Source organism: Aythya fuligula, chromosome 5, assembly GCF_009819795.1.
Source record: "Aythya fuligula isolate bAytFul2 chromosome 5, bAytFul2.pri, whole genome shotgun sequence".
Lineage (NCBI taxonomy): Eukaryota > Metazoa > Chordata > Aves > Anseriformes > Anatidae > Aythya > Aythya fuligula.
The window spans coordinates 44,607,522-44,627,453 of record NC_045563.1 but is presented as its reverse complement, the minus strand read 5'-3'; the positions used below and the strand labels follow the sequence as shown (position 1 = coordinate 44,627,453).

The 19,932-nt window shown below is 35.0% G+C and overlaps 1 protein-coding gene across 3 annotated transcripts in view; it reads right to left on the bottom strand.

Annotated features, from left to right (window-relative positions):
• The window catches only part of AKAP6 (A-kinase anchoring protein 6), a 269,691-nt gene that overhangs the window by 18,112 nt on the left and 231,647 nt on the right, over positions 1-19,932 (bottom strand). For all 3 annotated transcript variants that reach the window (XM_032187818.1, XM_032187820.1, XM_032187819.1), the window contains exon 12: positions 11,971-12,186. In XM_032187818.1, coding sequence (XP_032043709.1) covers positions 11,971-12,186 — 216 coding nt within the window. The remainder of the gene's footprint in view (positions 1-11,970; positions 12,187-19,932) is intronic.

The following is a 19,932-nucleotide window of genomic DNA, read 5'->3' as shown; positions in this document are numbered from 1 at the left end:
GGGGCACGAAGCTATGAGTACTAATGTTATCAGCATAAATGTTATTAACATACAACTTTAGAGCTTTTGGCTTAACACTAAAGCAATATTCCTCCCCACTTTTAGAAATAAAAAATTATTTTTAAGATGAAGTGTTTTCCTGCTTTGTTCAGTAAACCTGCTGGATGAGCTGTGACTCCGTAAATTTAGGAACTCGTTTATTATTTTGCTACATCGGACACTGCATTTATTCACACAGTGCATCTCTAAACCTAGCTTTCATTAGAGCTGTGGGGAGGCCCAGTCTTTCTCCCTTCTCTGGAGAAGGTGAAGCTCAAGAAGATAATTAACCATGAAACAATGAAGAGGCTTGCTGGGTAAGCACTAGTGTGAAAACAGTTACTCCTCACAAAAGAGGGGAAATTAGCTGGCTGGATAAAAAAGGAAGTGTCAGACTGGAAGACTGAAAGGACTGCCAGCATAAGTAGATAGCTCTATGCATCATTAATGCAATTTTTTTTAACACTTAAACTTCACTGCTTTCTAAATTTAAACACATTTAAATGCTATGTGTTAGGGGAGATTAATATGCCATTTTAAAATAATTTCTCTTAAACTTTCCATTTTCACATTTCACCAGTTTTAGTCACCCTTCCCACATATGAACAAAATCACCAGCCTCTCAGCATTGTACTCTTGTTTACAAAGATAATGTAAACAGAGCATTCTAAAAAGATTCAATTTGCTCATTGTATTTTACAAGCACATTATTTTACATTAAAACAGATATTTTTATGAACAGAAAGTTTGTTTTGATTTTACTGTTTCACACAGTAAAGACTTATGATGTGCGTTTCCTTTCAAAACTTCCTTCTTCTCAAACAGTGTTCCCTGAAGCAGCCACATTTTTGGCAGAAATTCAGTTATATGCTATGCCAAAAGAAATAGAATAAACAAACACTGCTTAATGCAGCTGGCTAGGTAATTTACATATTACTGCACACCAAACACGAAGACCTGAATATGGATTAGAGCTACACTGATGACACAAATACCTTATATGTAAAGAGAAATAAAATTCGGATCATCTTTGCTAATGATTTACATCTTATTATTTAATGTATATTTTATTACCTCAGACACATAAATGTATGTCCATATTTAAATATTACACAAATGTTATAGAAAATTATACTTTCTGTGTATTTTACAGAAAAATGTACTAAAGATCTCTTGAAAAGCTGTTACGTAGATGCAAAGTTTTCTCCTGGTGAAAGCAGCCTGCTAAATGCCTACATCCTAGTTTTTGGAAATAGTAAACCAAACAAACAAACAAAACACAAGCACAATGAAAACCCTGTAGGCATTTATTGAAACTGCTTTGCCATACATGAAAATATTGCACAGGTAGGCCTCTAAGCCTGCAATTCATGTTCTTTCACAAGGCATCTGCCATTTTGGGTAAGATCAACAGTCCATTTGAGAGATGAGTTTATCTCCTACAGTGGTCTATAGTGGATGTTCAAGGTTGTTTTTTGTTTTTTGTTTTTTTTTAAAGGAACAGATTAGCATAGAAGCTGCTATGCAAAATTTGAAAAATCAGACTGTGGGGACTTTCAGAGTAGGAATTTAATAAGCATTGATTGACTTCTCCATTAATTTGTCTAATTACTTCCTGAAGTCATTTGTATTTTTGTTATCCACAACATCATGTAAGAGCAAGTTTCACATTTTTACTACACACTACATAAAAATAATATTACATAAAAATAGTATTTCTTTTTGATTGTTTTGAATCTCTTGACTGATAATTTCATGAGGTACCCTGTTATTTCTCATGTTAAGAGAAAGAGTAAATAGTTGTTCTTTATTTTCATTCACTTTTTTTTTTTTTTATTTTATCCCTTTCTGCTTACAGCTTATGCACCTCCTATAATATTCTATAATAATGAACAAGGAAACACTGATTAGTCATATATTTTCTGAAGATCCTTCAAATACATTTCCATAATGGTTGGAGGATTGGGGCCCTATTATCCAATACCGAAGACCCTTGTGGGATGGAAATAACTGCTGTACAACCTGTTAGAAAATGAGGCATCTTCCCCTCTTTCTAAAAATTATTTTTCTTGAGAACTCTTGAAACAAAGTATCAGAAAATTATCTTCAATCACACTCACGTACCATTCCTGGCAGAACTAGGGTCATCAGAGTTGCAATGCACCAAGTCATTAAATTAATTCAATAATCACTACTTTGTGACTTTTGTATTTTTCTTAAGTCTAATTTTTTAAACAATGCAGGCCTGAGTCATGATCTTACAATTAGTGAGTATTAGGCACCTGAATAAAATACTGACTTCATCCTGTAATCTGAACACAGTACAATGCCAAGAGTCACTATCAGCTTGGCACTTTTATATATCTGGCCCTATACTTAAATGACTAAATAGGAACTGAGTTCTTCTGAAATGTGATCTCTACCACTGAAAATAAAAAACCTAAACATTTTTCCTCTTTCATTTTAATGAGTTATTTTTGCCATTTAAATAGCTTATGATAGTTCTTTTACTATCTGCACACGCTGGAAACATCAGCTCCCCAGCTTCTGAATATTACATATTTTGCTACTAAAACCAATAATTTCTGCAAATTCACTTGAAGATTTTATACATCTTACATTTCAAATGAACATGTTTCTAAAGCAGGAAGTGTCTTACTATCAGAGCTGTGGCAAGAGCTTTGCTCACACTCTTTCAACCATTATTTTATGTGTAATACAGAAAAAGTAGACAAATAGATTTATACCTGATTGGTAGAATACATGCCACCACAATATAAAGACCTAAGCCTGTTACTGTGATGTTGACTATTCCCATTAGATTGTTAGAAACCTCACATTTCTAGGTTTTATAGAATTGAATTCTTCTGTCCTAAAATTTGAATTTTTGTAATTACTTGATAAATATAAGTATATAAAAAATTGTGGCAAGTGGATTTACAATATTATCTATAAATGCAAAGAACTTAAGAATGTTGAGAATGCATGTAAGAATGCACTGTCAGTGAGGATCAAATGCCATTACCCATGGGAGATACGGTACTTTCCATGAACATACGTTGAATTACAAAGGCAAACAATAAATTGGCTTTTTAGATGCCCTCACTGCCATTCTGAATATCTGAGGGCTTGTAAGCACCAACCACTTAAAAAAAAAAAAAAAAAATCAGACAGGAAGTGTTCCCAACTTTCTACCAGCTATTAAATTCTCTCACCCAACTCAAAAACACCACCAGACAAACATGATCACTGAGAAACAGAAGAATCTTCCGGCCACATGGATGAACACAGAAGCCTCGTATATACCCAAAAGAAAATATTTCCAGCTTCTCACTGGATAACACAGCATTACTGATCAGCCTTGAAAGTTCCTGAGATATGAGATATAGCAGTTTAAGGTGTTTAAGTAACTTTAAGCTACATTAATTTCCTCTCCTTCTGAAATCACATTTGAACAGATTAAAACTGCATTAACCAAAGAAGGAACACATACACATTAAAAAAAAAAAAAATCCAAATAAGTAATTCTTTTTAAAAATAAAAAGAAATATATACAAAATTTTGTGGCACTGTGCCAGTGCATTCACATAGCTTTTTCTAACATAATAGAGAAAAAAATAATTCAAAGTATATGTGATTTAAAGAGAAGACTTAACAATCACTGAAGGAGATTGCTCACAAGATGCTACTGAAAACTTTAGTCTAGAGGCATTATTTTTTACCCAGTTCAGCCACTATGTTTAGAGCCAAATATAATACCAGGTACTTAGTCCTGTAACACTGTGACCGTGACATTTTCTGCCCTGAATACCTGAAGTCAGTTTTTCACTATAGCCTGAGCTATGATTAGTGGTTATACATACATATATGTATATAAATATATATGATCAAATAACCATATTTGGTTTAAAAAATCATATATAGTGATACATAATTTATTTATTTTGCTTTTTTGCAGACTTTTTGTTTAAACCATGATCAGCCACTATGAAGCATTCCCAGTCTTATAGAGAAACCTATCTTGAAATAAATAAATAAATAAATAAATTTCAGATCCTGCACAGAAATGTTGTGTGCTTCATCAAGAGAAAACAAAAATCAAAGGGTACTTGGGATAATTAAGTATTGCAGCAATTGATTTTCTCATTAAAATAGCCTTTACTTCTAATATAATTTCATTTATCTTCCTGTGCTCATGCCCACAATAACAAAAAAAGTAACTTTCACCTTTCACATTACAAAGTTTGTTGGGTACCCTGGAGAGGACAAAGAAACTAAAGGTGCCTGCAGAATTAGCAAGGACTCCTGGAAGAGAAACATGCATCCCAGGTAAGTATTTTCAATTAGTTGAGGTGGACAGTGATCAAGACCTGCTACTATAGGATGGTGGTTGAGCAAGATGCAAGAGATATTCTTGTAGGTTTCAGTATACTGGAAACTACAAACTCATACCTAATCAACAGCATCATTAGTCTGGAAATTTCAATGCAGAGAAAAGAATTGGAGGAGCAATAATGCTGAAGTACTTTTTTCTGCTTTAGGAGGTTAACCTCACAAAGGAAGGGTAAAGTAGACTGGAAGAGGCTCCACAGAAAAGCCTATTCCTAGCATTATCAATACAGAAACTGCTACATGTGAAGACTTTCCTTCCAGTACTCCCTTTTCATTATCTGATAAGAACAAAGGACATGCAAGCAGCAAGGTAGAATTGCTGAGTACATTTTCTCCCAATACTAACTGTTCAACCTCCTCTTAAATCATCTGAGACTCACAAGAAAGTTAGGAATATCATAGAATCATAGAATCATAGAATATCCTGAGTTGGAAGGGACCCACTAAGGATCATCAAGTCCAACTCTTGACACCGCACAGGTCTACCCAAAAGTTCAGACCATGATGTACCTTTATTTTCCATACTCTCCAGTGGGAAAGCTTAGGCTCACTGTGGCTTGACAGAAACTGTGAAATGCCTCTGAATAGTCTCTGGTCCCTGGATTAACCATCAGTCTCTTCTTGACTAACCACACCTACAACTAAAGAGTCCCATAACATAATTAAAATTAGAGCAACAGCTAAAAGACTGATTCAGTGGCAATGAGCTCAAATGACCACCTCTGAGGGTTTGCTCTCTCTTGATGAGAGAACACCTTGATGAGATGACTGGAATTTGGATTGATAATGTCACATAGAGTATTCCACCTCTGGGTGGTTGCCCAAGATGGTTAGTTGTGACAGAAAATTTTATATTCACTGAGGATGGAAAAGAGTCTTCTGTGGAAAGACAAAAATGTATTAATTTTTATTTTTATTCACTCTAAAAAGCTACCACCGCAGGTGTCCACTTGGGAGATTTTCTCCAGAATGTAACACAACATTTATCTGATTTTTTAAAAATTAACTTTTACTAAGCTCCACCATGTCTGCAATTTTTTACTGAGATCTGCAAAACCAGAAGCATTTTACCAGCTTTAGTCTCAACAGGTCATCTGGACTCTGCACACTGCCGTAATGGCTGCCATCATCACTATGGCCATTCTTCAAGAAAATTAAGAGAAATACACAACTTCTTGCAAGAATATGAAGTGTCTTTCATAAAGTCAAAGAAAAATTTAGACCTTAGTTCACCGTTTATGCAGTTCTGTTTTAGATCTTACAGAAAATCATTCCATGTCACAAATCAGACATGCAATGCCACCCAGAAGCAGAAAGGTGTACAGCACCTCAAGCATGAAGATGGTGCAGAGCCTAGTTAGAGTGATACATCAGAGATTCTACAATCAAATATACCATTCATTTAAAAATATATATATTTTTAAGGAAGAAACCTCCAAAGGAAGCCATCTTCAGTGTTGAAAACAAACAGAACAAGATGACTGACAGAAACAAATACAAATACTGTCAAAAATTGTACTATGAAGAGGTCCAATATAAAAAAAAAAAAGACTTGTGATAGATAATGAAAAAAGAAACCAATTTATAAAGTTTCAAACATACGTCATTAAATAATGTTAGGGCTAGATCATGTAAGAGGTATTCAGCACTTTAAAATATGCAGTGCCCCCTCCTCAGCAAATTAGGTCAATCTTCACTTATTACTTTGCTGTATTAGGCACTTCTGCTGGTTTTCTACATTTTTATGCAAGATTTTTAGCTAGATGTAAAAGCTAGACCTTGCAAAATAATGGCTTGTGAAAAAATTAGAATCCTTCAGAAGCCAAGTTTTATTTAGTGGAGCTATCTAACAAATAACAGAACAATGACAAATACATTTTTTTACCTTTGAATGCAGGTTTTTTTTTTTGTATTGTTATGTAGCTCAGAACAAGTGTCAGGCCGTGGATTGAAAAAATATTGAACTAGTGAATTAAATATAGAGAACTGAGAGGGCGACTTCAGTTAGCACTATGCCTAGCATTATTTAAAACTGTTTTCTTTTGCAGAAAAGATCACAAAAACAGATGAACAGAGTAAAGAGATAAAGATACCTGATCAGAAGCAATATAGTATTTTTAAACAATTTGTTTTTCAAAGTAAATTATAAATAATGAAACCAAGAGGATGCTGATAAAAATACTAAACAGGGATTTACACAAGGTTTTTGCTTCCTAAGAAACAAACACCCAAGAAACAAACTTGTGGTAAAAATTGAGTTGCTTTTTTTTTTTTTTTTTTTTTTTTTTAAAGTGAGCTGTCTCACCATTGCAGATTTTCCCAAGTCCTTACAACTCTAATTAAAATGTGGTAATTGGTTATGTTACCTCAATTACCATGATGCATGGACATTGATGCAAAGCGACACCAATTGAATCCCTCGGGTGTTATACCCCAAGGCCATCCCATTTATTGTGGCCTTATTATTTTCAATTATGTGGCTGGATGTACAGCATACTTTCCAGCCAATACAGATGGATTTTTTGCTGGACATACAATGTAGTGTGCAGGATGACTTGGGTGAAAAAGAAAAAATTTTAAATTTTCATAGTGGTAGACTAAATCATGAAAGACATGACTATTTCAAATAGTTTCTGGATGATGTGAGAATTACAGCACCTCAATCCAAATTATCTTAGCTCAAAATCTCCATTTTAAAAGCGTGATTAATACTGTTCCTTCAATAATTGGCCCTCTCTGTTGCATTAGAAAATAGATTGTCTGCTCCGTAAAACAGATACCTTTCTCATTCAGTGAATAAGCAGTCTGGAGAAAAAGCAGTTTCTCCAGACTAAAGGTAGGAATTCAATTGAAACTTCAGAAATAAAATCCATTAGAAAACACATTCTTGTCTCTATGTGAGCCATAGTAGTACGTCAGTTACATGAACTCCAGTATCAATAAAACAGTCCCAGGAAAGTGAATACCAATAGTCACCTCATTGTGAATTCTTACATAGAGACATATCTGACCTGGACAGGACATCAAACTGCGAACATCTGTGGCTGGTGGAAAAATTCACTGAGGCTAGATGCATAACTGAAACTGGGTATATCGTTGGCTGAGCAAATAATCAACAAAATTGCATAAAACAGCTTACATATTCCCACTTTGACTTAGCTGTTGTAAACTCGTGGGCATGACCATGACTGAGTCTGTATCAAATCCTTTTTTTTAACTGTTCTGTGTTCTTTCATGTAGACTAGACCCTCTAAAGGAAAGTGCATAGAGAGTTAAAGCTTCTCCAGCTGTTGAGCAGGAATTTTAGATGGCAGTTTTGGGTTTAGTTGACTAAAGATTGTTGCTATTGCTGTTGCAATTGCCAGACAGACTCCTTTTTCTTTTAAGATGATTGCCAGCAGGGTCTTGTTAGGCAAACTGAAAGTCATCTGTGTAATTCTGAAGCTAAAATTTAGTGACAGATAACGTTATACCAGCAAACTATGGAATGATAAATCAGGGGGAAAAGAATTTACCACAAAAAAACAGATGGGGGAGATAAAAACCTCTTTTGCTAAAACAGATTAGGACTGCTTCCAGTAAAAGACAAGTGTCTACTGTTTTTTAAAAGTAATCTTTGTTTTTTTTTCTTCACTATATGAATACCTCATTCTTTTTAGCAAGATTAACCTACTGAATCTAACCACATTTCATCCTTCTGGGGTGATTCTTATTGATAATTTCAGCTTCTAAACACAACTTTAGGCTATTTAGAAGGACATCTTTTACCAGACTATAGGTGGTTTAGTACATGTTAATCTCTTGTTATTTATAAATTTATGGTGCCTGCTCTTACAAAGGTTGAGGAAAATTAAACACTGTTGAAAAACATCAGTGAAGACAAAGTATTCAAAAGAAATTTAAACTCTTTTATGGTTAGTTCCAGCATACATTTGCAATGATATAAGTAGTTCAGATAAGTGACTGGGGACGGAAACAGGACAAAGGAAGATCCCAGTACACAAATTAAGAACAGAGTAGAAGATGCAAGTGACTCTTGCACTTCTGTAATGCCATAAAATAATTTGGGCTATCTTATTTACTGTCAGCGAGTCAGATGCCATCAGGGTATAAAAACATCTCATTTGTTTTCATAAATTACAGTACTTTGTGGGCAACCACAAATAAAGACTTGTTACCAAGGGATACTGTTTATGTGCCAAGACTGGCACACCATCAAATACAGAGAGATAGGGAAGCAGAAGAAACAGTCCTGGTACCTACCCAAGAAATGACTACACAGGAACTGAGTGAAAAGGAGGGCTAGAATAAGCCAACTCTGGCCAGGGAAGACAAAGAAACCTGAATCCTGTAGTGGCTTGGGCATCCTTAAATGTTGAGAATACAGATAGTTTTATCAACATGAGAAATTTGTAGATCCTGACACACTTCAAAGAATCATGTTATTAAATATAAGCCTAGAATGAGAGGTTCCAAAACAAAACAACCCACACTGAAAATTAAATGAGCATCATGATAGCTCTTAATGGCATCCATTTCTGAGCAGAAAGAACACTACACCCCCTGTACAGTGAAAGACAACTCAGACCAGCAAATAATTCCAGACTCCCTCAGGCAAAGTGGGAACAAAGCGGCATGCACCTTGTGAAGTTCCAAGCACTGGGACATCAAGCAAACTGCAGTACTTGAACACTATGCCTCAACTCCCGATCGATTGCGTCCCACACAGAAACACAAGACTCCACTCCTGCTGTAAGAGCAGCACCAAGCTCTAATTAGCACATAATAGCTTATTTATAGTAATGACAGCTACAAAAAGCAGACTGCTTCCACAAGGCAGGTGCTCATATGCAAAAGGAGATAGTAGGCTTTCACTACAGCAACTTGGACCTCTGTTCAGCCCTCTCTAAGCTATCTCACAATTGCAATTTGTTTCTGCCCTAAGTTCAGTAGAACAGATATATTTACTACAATGAAATAATAAGCTTTGTAGATTAAAAAAGTAATTCATCACCTCTGTGGTACCTTACCTTTCAGAAAAATATAGCAGAAACCCAGTCCCATCTCTCTTGGACAGTTAGTTACAGACCTAACACAGACTCATCCTTTAGCAACCAAAATTCAGGATTGTAAGAACTATTTTTCAGTTTGGTTGTTGCAATATTGTACATAATTGCTCTTGAAGCTCCAGAATTCAACTAGTTTTTCTACTGCCTGAATGTTGTCTTTCTGTCACTGATGAGATGGCATTTGTCTTCTTTTATTTCTTGACTTTCTTCTCATTGAAATGTGAATGTATTGTTTAAAACTCATACCTCCAATTTCTATTCAGCTTCATTCTGGCTCCTCACTAATTCTGTTTCTTCCTTTCATTTCACTGAAATTTCTCTAACATTTTCTCATGACCTTTATTTTACCAGCTTCTGTTTTACTTTTGACTCTGGCTGATCAGATTCTCAACAGGTTACTGCTTTGGATTTCTTTGCTTCCTAGATTCTTCTACTTCCTCTGTGTTTCTTTGCTTGTCCTTCTTCCTTAGCCTTCTGCTTTTTACTGGACTCCAACAAGCCTTTCTTCTTACCTACTTCTCTTTCTCCTTTTTAGATAATAATATACACTCACATACCTGCAGTTCTCATCTCTGAACAGAGGGTTCAGGTAAACTCTGGTACATCTAACCCTACTCTTCTGCCTTTCTGTTAAATAACTCCTCCTTAGCGGCCATTAACATAAACTAAGCACAGTCAAAATTGAATCCTTGCTCTCTCCTTCTCAAACTCCTCTTTTCTTCATGCTCTGTCAGTATCACCATCCTTCCTCTTCGTCTGGTAATCTGGATCAGCTGTGACATCTACACCTCTCTCTCACTAGCTCTATGAAGTGAGAGAATCATTACTCTTAGCATCATTAAGATTTGACATTTTTCCATTGGTCATACAGTTGATATCTTTTTTTTTCCAATAGCTTCCTTTGAGGTCAATACTTCCCTCTCCACACATACATGTCTAAAGAAAGGCTGAAAAAAATATATTTTCTCCATACCCTTGTACAATCACATGCATCTTCGTCAGCTTTTTACACTTCTTCCAATCAGATCAAATTTTTGAGGGCTTAACTAACTCTCCTCAATTACCCATACTTAGATTATCAGCTGACTACTTTCATGCTCATAACACCAGCCTTGCCACTCTGTCTGTTTTTCAATGACGTCTTGCTTCCCAGCTCCCTCATACATGCCGCTTTTGACTTGTCCTGAAAGGTAATTTAAACCCTGCTTCTCCCTCAAGGCACATTTCTACCTCACTACCTAAAACAAATCAGTTAATAAACCAAACAGACAGAGGAGCACTCCCGCTTTATAACATCTGATAAAGGTATGTAGACAGCAGATTATTATTACCTTCAACACTTCACTTCTCTACAGCATATTCCTCACTGACTCACTATTTCTTGGCTGGTTTAGACTGATAGTATTTTCATTCGGGAGCTGCCAGTTTTTCTAAACACTGTATTGTATATTTTAATATTACACTAACACAAACAAACAACTCCAAGAGAAATACAGCTTCTGTTATTTCTTTAAAGGAACTTTAACAAAAAGAAGTCAAAAGTAATATTTCACTACTTAGTGTTAGTCAGAAATAGTGTTAGACAATTGTCAGGAAGTATGTGTCAAGTATTTTTTTTCTTTTATTTGTTTGATATAAACCTAAAAAAATATGTAAGCTTGTCACTTGTCACAAATCTCATCAAGGCTCTTCAGTATATGCATTACATAGGGTTATTACTGCTGTCAATGTGGCTCCAGTATACAGACTTCAGCATTATGACAGAACCACAGAACATGCTGAGCCAATTCATCCATTACAGCCAATGGTGTTACAGTAGGGATTATTTTGTCCCCCCTATGGTTTATTGTTTAAATGTAGATACTGCATTGTAGTATAGTTTATGCTGTAAAAAAACTGTCTAATTTATGCCACTTAATGGATGGTTTAAGCAGAGTGCTATTTTGCCTCTTAGGAATCATTTCCATGAGATAAAAGCAAATTAATGCATTTTACTTATATTCAAATAACACAGATTTATATATTAATCACATACTCCTGGCATTCTATGTGAAATACACATCTACTGCTGAGATACTAATTAAAATCAGCCGTACTTACACAAAAAATACTTTTTCTGAAATTTATTTACAATCAATGAAATATGTCTCTGGGCCCAATTCTGTTAGGTACTGAGAAACTTGGCTTACACTGATTGTTTTCATTACTCAACATGATCAGATATGATGGGATTAAATATCCAGCAAACAGAATATGCATATTGTGAATTTATCTTCTTAATCTGTGGTGTCCATACAATACAATGTTTTGTGAAAAAGTAAAAAGCTTCACTTGTTGCCAGTAGAGACTGGGAATAGCATCTTCAGCCAAAAGAAAACAGTCTGAGATGAACTTGCTTGCCTAACACTGAAAAATGTCTGTGGTGAAAAATGAAATCTCATGAGATATTTTTAACGTAAACATCACTCACCGAGTCTTTTTCCAATCTCTTCTGTAGCCTTGTTTGCCACTGGACAGCTTGCATGACAATGGCTTCCCACCTCCTCTCAAGGTTTACAATTATCAACTGCATGGACTGGTGATCTGCATTTAGGTTGCAGGTCTCCTGGTCATCCAGGAGGTGCTGGCATAATCGCAGCACTGAGGCTACCCCACGACGTCTCTGTTTGACCTCACAGCATAGGGACTGCAGGACAGACAGATGATAGATGTCAGTGTGGAATACTTTGCACGTGAAAACATGAAGTATTATCTCATAGCGAATGGTGCTAATAGTTTTTTCAGCTCTTCTATAAATTCCCATACTTAGTGCCACAGCTGAGTGTTTTATTTTCAGATAAACACAATCTTAATTGCACAGAAGGAGTAAAGCTACTTTCAGTCTTCTTCAAATAAATGCCATACATAGCTAACTGTCTCAATAATGTTGAAAGTGTTATGGTGTACACTGGTAAACCAGTGTATTCTTCCTTTTTTTCCATTCAGTTGGGACACATCTGAAACAAGTTATCTTGCCAGTAATCAAATTCAGAAATACTTCAGAAAAAAAATGAAAAAAATCAGTATTAATGCAATGAGAATATATATATACTACATATATATAGTGTGTGTATACACACACATACTTCTCAGAAAACAAAACAAAAAACAAACAAAAAACAAACAAACAAACAAAAAAAAACACAACAACAACAACAACAACAATAGAAATCATGGCTCATATGCACCCTGTCAGAGGAGAAACCTTAAGAAAGGAGAGTAGAGAGGTCACTATAAAATTCTGTACACATGTTTTTTGCTATCATAAAATATTTCCAGGGTATTTCTATATTCAAGTAAATTTAGGAACACTATGATAACTGTATCCCTCTCAAATATGGGTTATTCATTGCATTTATTTCATCATACAGACTCCAGTGCCACAAAGAATGCAGTCTGATGTGAACTGCATGATGGGAGACAATCACTAAGCCCTAATATTACTGAATATTGATGGGAGCCAGGATATGCTGGTTATATGCCAGAAACCTAAATAACTACACTGAGAGTCTCATTGAATAGCAATATAAATAATGCATCTTACATGCCAAAGCTAGAGATCTACCACCCGGAAGCAGTAATGGCATGGGGTGCTTCTGAGCACAGTTTTATATACAAACACAATTACACATTATAGTCACTCAATATCAAACCAGGATTTGACTCATAATGTGTTTTTATAATAATATCTACAAAGCCAGGGTACACAAGGCACAAATGCTTCTGAGGATGACTACTTCAGATCATCTTCCAAGACCCTATAATTTTATAGCATTGCATGGCTCAAGTATACAACTATTGTTGGAGGCCTGTGCTACTCCTGAATTTAATGGGACTGTGCTCCACACATGGGAGCTTTCCAGATAATTTAAATTGTAACTTGCCAACATCTGGTTCCCTCTGTGGGATGCCACAGATGAAAGTGCATGACCCTATGAGAAAATCTCAACTACCATCTTTCCTGAAGACAGGGTATTTGCCTTTAAACTTCCAGTTAATCATAAGAAGCAATAAATAAATAAATAAATAGAAATTTAAAAAGCAACCAGAGCTCTCAAAGCTGTTCAAAACTGTTTACTGGTAAGCAGTCAAGACATGTCCTCCTGAATTTTACTAGGAAAACAATAACAGTATATAGCATGTGAATTTAAGTTCCAAATTTTCATAACACTTATATGTTAAAAATTGGAAGGTCTACTTAGAAATATTGTACATCTACAGAATATTTTGCTTCTGGAAGTGTGTGTTTGATCAATAGCATTAAGCTACAAGCAAAACAGTGGTATACACATCTAAAAACATATATCCTTTCTTTGCCTACGGGTAGCGTACAAGTGATTTTTTTATTCAAAGCCTTCAAGAGAAATGATGATTAAACCCACAAACACAGCTGAATTACTAATCTACTTTTACTGGCACAATTGGGCCATTCTAACAGTTAACAGATTGCTTATTAATCAACAAGGGTAAACAAGACAATGCAATCTCATTTAAGGCAGAAGTTTTAATGCCTAAAAGTATTTGTGTTCAAAATGTTAATCCTGATAAGGCTTCATTAGAAGACGTCTTAAAATGATTAAGTACATTTCATTGTAAAGTACACTGAGTAGTATATCAGCAGGTGGACATTTCATACAGATGTTCCACTTACTGATATAATGCATTCTATAGCAATGTAAATTACCCTAACTCCGTAATAGCTGGAATTCTATTACTTCTATAATGAGAGAACTCTGTACCTTTAATATTTCTGAATTTTAAATAAGGTGAATGACAAATTCCCAAACCACTATTTATGGCCAAATATGACCAGGAATTTTATTATCCAATTTATACCAGAGCTGCATTTTCACTTACATTTCCTGAACTTGCCCTTATTTATTTTCCTAGAGTTCATTACTAGCTTCCTACACAGTTCTTTATGTAACCACCATGCCTGACACATTTCCCTTCTGATTCTGTTCATTAGCCTAACATCACATCAGAAAAAAAAAAAGAATGGGGGGAAGCCCTGACAAAAGATAAAGTCATGGTTCTTACTTTATACTGTATATCAGCTAAGAAATTCAGTTTTATGGAAGTGATGGTAAGATACATACTGATGGCAATCAAGTTTATATAGATATGCATTAACTTCGTGGAAGTCAACACAGAATCTGGCCCCATATCATTAACTTACCTTGATCACTAACTTACCTTGATCAATCTGATTATGTCATCCCTTAAAAATATTGTTCATTTTTGATACAATACCATATCATATGATGAGGTAAGAAGTATTTAACTCATAAGCTATTATATGGGAATTTAAGTGAGGCCTTTACATTGTGTTAGCACACAGAGCTACAGGATCTGAGTCATTTTTAATTTACATCAATTTTACACCAGTCTAATAACAGTAGCTTTACTGAAGCTATTTCTGATTTACATGGCTGTGACAGTACAATTAGGCCTATGGCACTTTTGTTTCAATTTTATTATGTGATATTATGGTTAATATTAAACAGGAGAAGAATGAAGTGCTTGTATATAACAGCGTGTTGAAAGAGTTGGCTATAGCAACAATACTTTAAAAGCCAGAGAATTTAATCATGTTAAGACATCTTTAAACCCTACATAATGACAGTAGCAATAATGAATCTAAGCAGTATTATGGTCTGGTATACAATGTCCTAAAGGGACACAATAATTTTCTGTATCCTATGTCATGACACCTCACAGTGTTGTATATCCATCCATGCTCTGCTGTTGTTAAAATGGCATGCTTGTATAAAAACCAGTCAGTAGGGAAATTGTACATCCAAAGTATGTTTCCAGGACCACAGTTACATCACTTATTTGCAAGGTACATCATTCTGCATTGCGAATTAACAGCTATAATTCATGATAAATTAAAAAAAAAAAAAAAAAAAAGGAATAGAAAGAAATAAAAAATCTGACAGATTACACAGAGTATCTCTACCATAGAGGCTTTAGCTGCATGACTACAGCTGCTGTGGTAAGCAATTGGGTACTTGACAGTTCAGAAAATTATGAAATGATCTAACAGTAGACTGTGGAGTATCATTTAGGCTCCTGTGTGTGCAAAAGTTTTGCTGGAATACAGACTAAGAGATGAGGTACATTCAACTGTGGCTCCTCATGCTATCATGCATCTGTTAAGCTGCACTAGCTGTAAATACAATCCAAACCATTGCAAATGTGGGAGAAACACATTAACTTTATCATTTGCAGTGAGACTTAAATTAACATATACAACTTTGTTTGCTGCAGGCTGAGCGTACACAGTAACAGCAGCTGCCATGTATGAACCTGACTTTGTGTCTGAGTCCTTTGCTTTGCAACAGATACCCTGGTAACATTGAGGTGTTATTCATTATAACATTATTGCAAGTCATGTTTTCCCATCCTGAGGATTCCTATCTCTGCTGCTAGAATCTTGGGAGATTTTTCTTCCCTCTGACTATTTTCAGTGCTTTGAAGTTATCACCCGCATAGCTAAAAAGGGCTAGCTGAAACTACTTTCACAGCTTGTTAATACCATGCCTTAAATCATGTGGAAAAGCCCCTGCCGAGTCAAATGACATCAAACACTCCTTCCAAGCCATGGGCTAACAGCACTATCTGTGGGGATGGAAGTACCATGATTTGGCCACAAGGTGTTCTGTATGACTCTGAAGTGAAATGTAGGTGACCAGAAACATGTATGCAGTTTTAAGCAATGCCAGAGGATGTAGGAGGCATATAATGGTGTGAAGCTGGGGAATATTAGAGTCCTCCAAGCCTCAATCCACAGCCTTCCTGCAGTGCATCAGTGCCTGAGGTGCAAAGCACCACCCCTTCCACATGAATGAAGGACATGGTTTGGAAATAGGCTTTCTTCTTACACTACATGGTAGATGACTCGGTCACCAAACCACTTTCATCAAGGTTCTTGAGCAGATGTTTAATATTGGTTGTTTAATAACACTAAGGTTCTCAGTGAACTCAGTGGGACTTGTTCCTAAATACAGTTTAAGAATTTGAAATTAGTTTAGTTAATTTATACCTGCATAATCCACATATAATTATCATATAAAATGTTTAGATATGATTTTCATAGTACTATTTGTTACATATTGTTTGTGGAAATCATTTTTAAGTGATCTGAATTTCTTTCAACCATTTCTGTCTTTCTTGCTTTTGCTCTACACTTAGGGATATATGAGGTCCATGCAGGAAAGGCTTTGAAACAACGTTGGAAGATGATGCATGTTAACCTACACGGAATAATTTTCGTTGTACATTCAGGTTCAGAAGAAATGCCAATGTATACTGAGACTGATGTTATTCCTAGCTTTATGTTGTGTTTCTACGTATGGGGAATACCTAATGGGTTTAGGAAAATGAAAGAAGCTCCACTGCAGATAAATCTGGAATGATCCACTCTAAGAGGAAGTTTCTGTCTAACCTTGGTCTCTTAAAGGCTTACTCTTTCTCCTTGCTACAGGACATAAGTTTGTGTGAAAGGGAATGATATCCTTCCTATTGCATCTGTTGTCACCTAATGGAAGATGATAGGAAGATGAAATGATTGATCTGTTGTTCAGCAATCATATACAGAAATAAAAGGCAAAATCTGAGAAAGGAAACTGCCCTTCTCAGTATGACAATCAAACAACTCTTAAAAGACGTAATTTGCGTCTTTGTATCTGATTTTTGGCTAGCACAGCGCTTTGGTTTTCAACAGTGCTAACATAAAACTTTAAGAATCACGATTAACATCACTAATATATAAGAAAAGGGGAAAACAAGAAAAAATATGCTTGCAAATACTTGGCAAAATTTAGTTTTTAGCTTTTTCTGTAGAACAGCAATGCCAGTAGGACATTCCCTTGTTAGGGGTGATGCATCCGTGTATTTCAAATTTCACTCTTACAGGACATTTGGTGAAATAAAACTCTTTGTTACTGAATGAAAAACAGTAACTCCAAAAAACGTTATTAATAAGAAAGTAATTCCTCAAAAATGCCTAAAGACAAGGATAGGAAGTGAATGATGACTTGCCATCTTTCAGAAAAATACTGCCAAACCTGGGTGCTTTTGCTGACTTCAAGGTTAAAAGAAAATATCACCTAATATTGGAACTCTACTCAGTTGCAGACTGTGGGACTTAATCTATACTGAAGCTAAATATTCTATAAGTATGCAGTGAAGTGCAAAAAGCAGCAATTGAAAAATGACATGATTAAATGGCACAACATGCAATCATTTGCTCTCAATTATATCAATGTATCTTCTTCATTTCAAGGAGTCAGGCAGAAATATTGTTTTTTAAATGCCTCTATTAAATTGGGCACCAATAATAAAATAGATGAGAGTCCTAATAAGCTCATTTACGTAACATACATCACACACCACAAAACTATTCTCTCCAAACGGGTTTGTTCATAGATTTGTCTCCTGGTTGTCAACAGTCTTGGCTATATTAAAAGATTTTAAAGGCACAAGGCTTACAGACCATTCAGTGGAAAACCTTTGTACTTAACCCTTGAGACATCTTTAATGCTAATTATGGAAAAAGTATTGATATAATATCTTTGCTGTCACATTTTATTATGATGATGGTGACAACAGAATCTAGGACTGACACTTCAGAAATATCACCTAATTGCAAGTCAGAAATACAGAATGACAGTTTAAAGTAGACTATGACTTCTTTCAAAACAGTGAACTGTTTCTTTTTATTTCAAAGCCCTGTTTTTAATATCATTACAACCACTAAATTGCTACACCGATCATTTCTCTCTGCTTTGCAGTGTTACATTATCTCTCTTCCAAGTCTGAGTACAGTTCACCATATTCCTTGTGAACTGTGTGTATTCCAACACACTTGAAAATGGCTATGATCTAAAAAACTATTTCAGTCTTACAGTGACTTCAAGAATCTACACCAGAGCTTGTATTCTATGTATGATCTAGTACTTAGTAGATTTGGGTTAATTTTTCATTCATTCAACTATCTTTAAAATAGTACAAGGGAATTTGTATTTATTTGTAATCAGTAATGCAAATAAACATATTAATTAGGTAAATATAATTATTTTAAATACAATAATTATTTTTTAATAGCCTTCTAAGAGTACCTGTGTTTTTTCTTTTCCATTTTTCTTCACAAGTACAGTATATGCATCAAAGAAAAAAAAAAAAAAAAAAAAAACACAATCCAGAATAAATGCTTCTGGTCTTAGTCCATAAAAGCTGCCATTATATCTATACAGCAGTCTTTGATTTCTTTGTTATATTCCTTGTGCTTGTTTCAAAATATTTGTTTGTAAGAATATTGTTGAATGGTCTGATATTTAGCTTATATTCCCATGTAACTAGTAATACGTAATATACTTCTCTTCATAAATTAAAAACACTATTAAAATTCCAGACATATAAAACAATATGAAGATTAAGTTACTATAAAAGAAACTATAATAGCTTACAGATTGCTTGTATCATTACTAAAGAGCTGGTATCTATTACAGTGTCTCTCTGGAATAAAGAATGCACTTTTGGCAATAATCTGTTAAAAAAGTGCCCATTATTGTAAAGATGCTCCTATCTTAGCTGTAAACTAGCATGCAATTACAGGAAGGTAACTTTTAAAAATAAAAGAAAAACAGTTTTGGATGTAAATGTATTTTTCTTATTGAAATACAGCATACAGTTTCCAAGCCTTATGTTTTTGTGTTTGAGATAGGGGATTAATTAGATTCATTACCAGAACTATTTTAGAGCTACTTACTACCTATGGCAAAGTTGGGCTTAACTTAGTTCCAGGGGGTAAGCCAAGTCATTCAGACAGAGAAGCCAGACATGATGGCAGGAGGATCCATTTTTCTACTCTGGCACTGTTTGTGTTTATAAATCCATTCAGTTCATGCCCTTTTTTCATTCAGTTTGTGAAGTTCTCTCTGGGTCTCTTTTTTTTTTTTTTTTTTTTGCCCCCAGAAAATGCTAAAATAAAAGTAGGGAGAACATAAGACAGGTATGATAAATATCGGGACTGTGTTTTGCTTTTGTGATGAATCCTAAACCATGCTACCCAAAAAATCATTTGCCTGTAGTGGACATTACAAACTTGAGATTTTTGCTAGATAACCACACTGGGCAGAGTTTCAAATGAGCTTGTGTTGAAATTCAAGAGAAGAAACAACTTAATGTACAAGCGAAAACCTTACAAAATCCACTGTGGCATAAATGAAGCTCGACTTTACTTCCAGTTGTTGGAATTCACTTAGAATTACAGTTTAGAAGAAATCAAGATATTTATCAACATACGTCACACATTAGAGGCAAAGAAACCCTCCAATTGGCTAAAAACTGTTAGGTATCAATTTCAGCCATCTTTAATGAACTATTA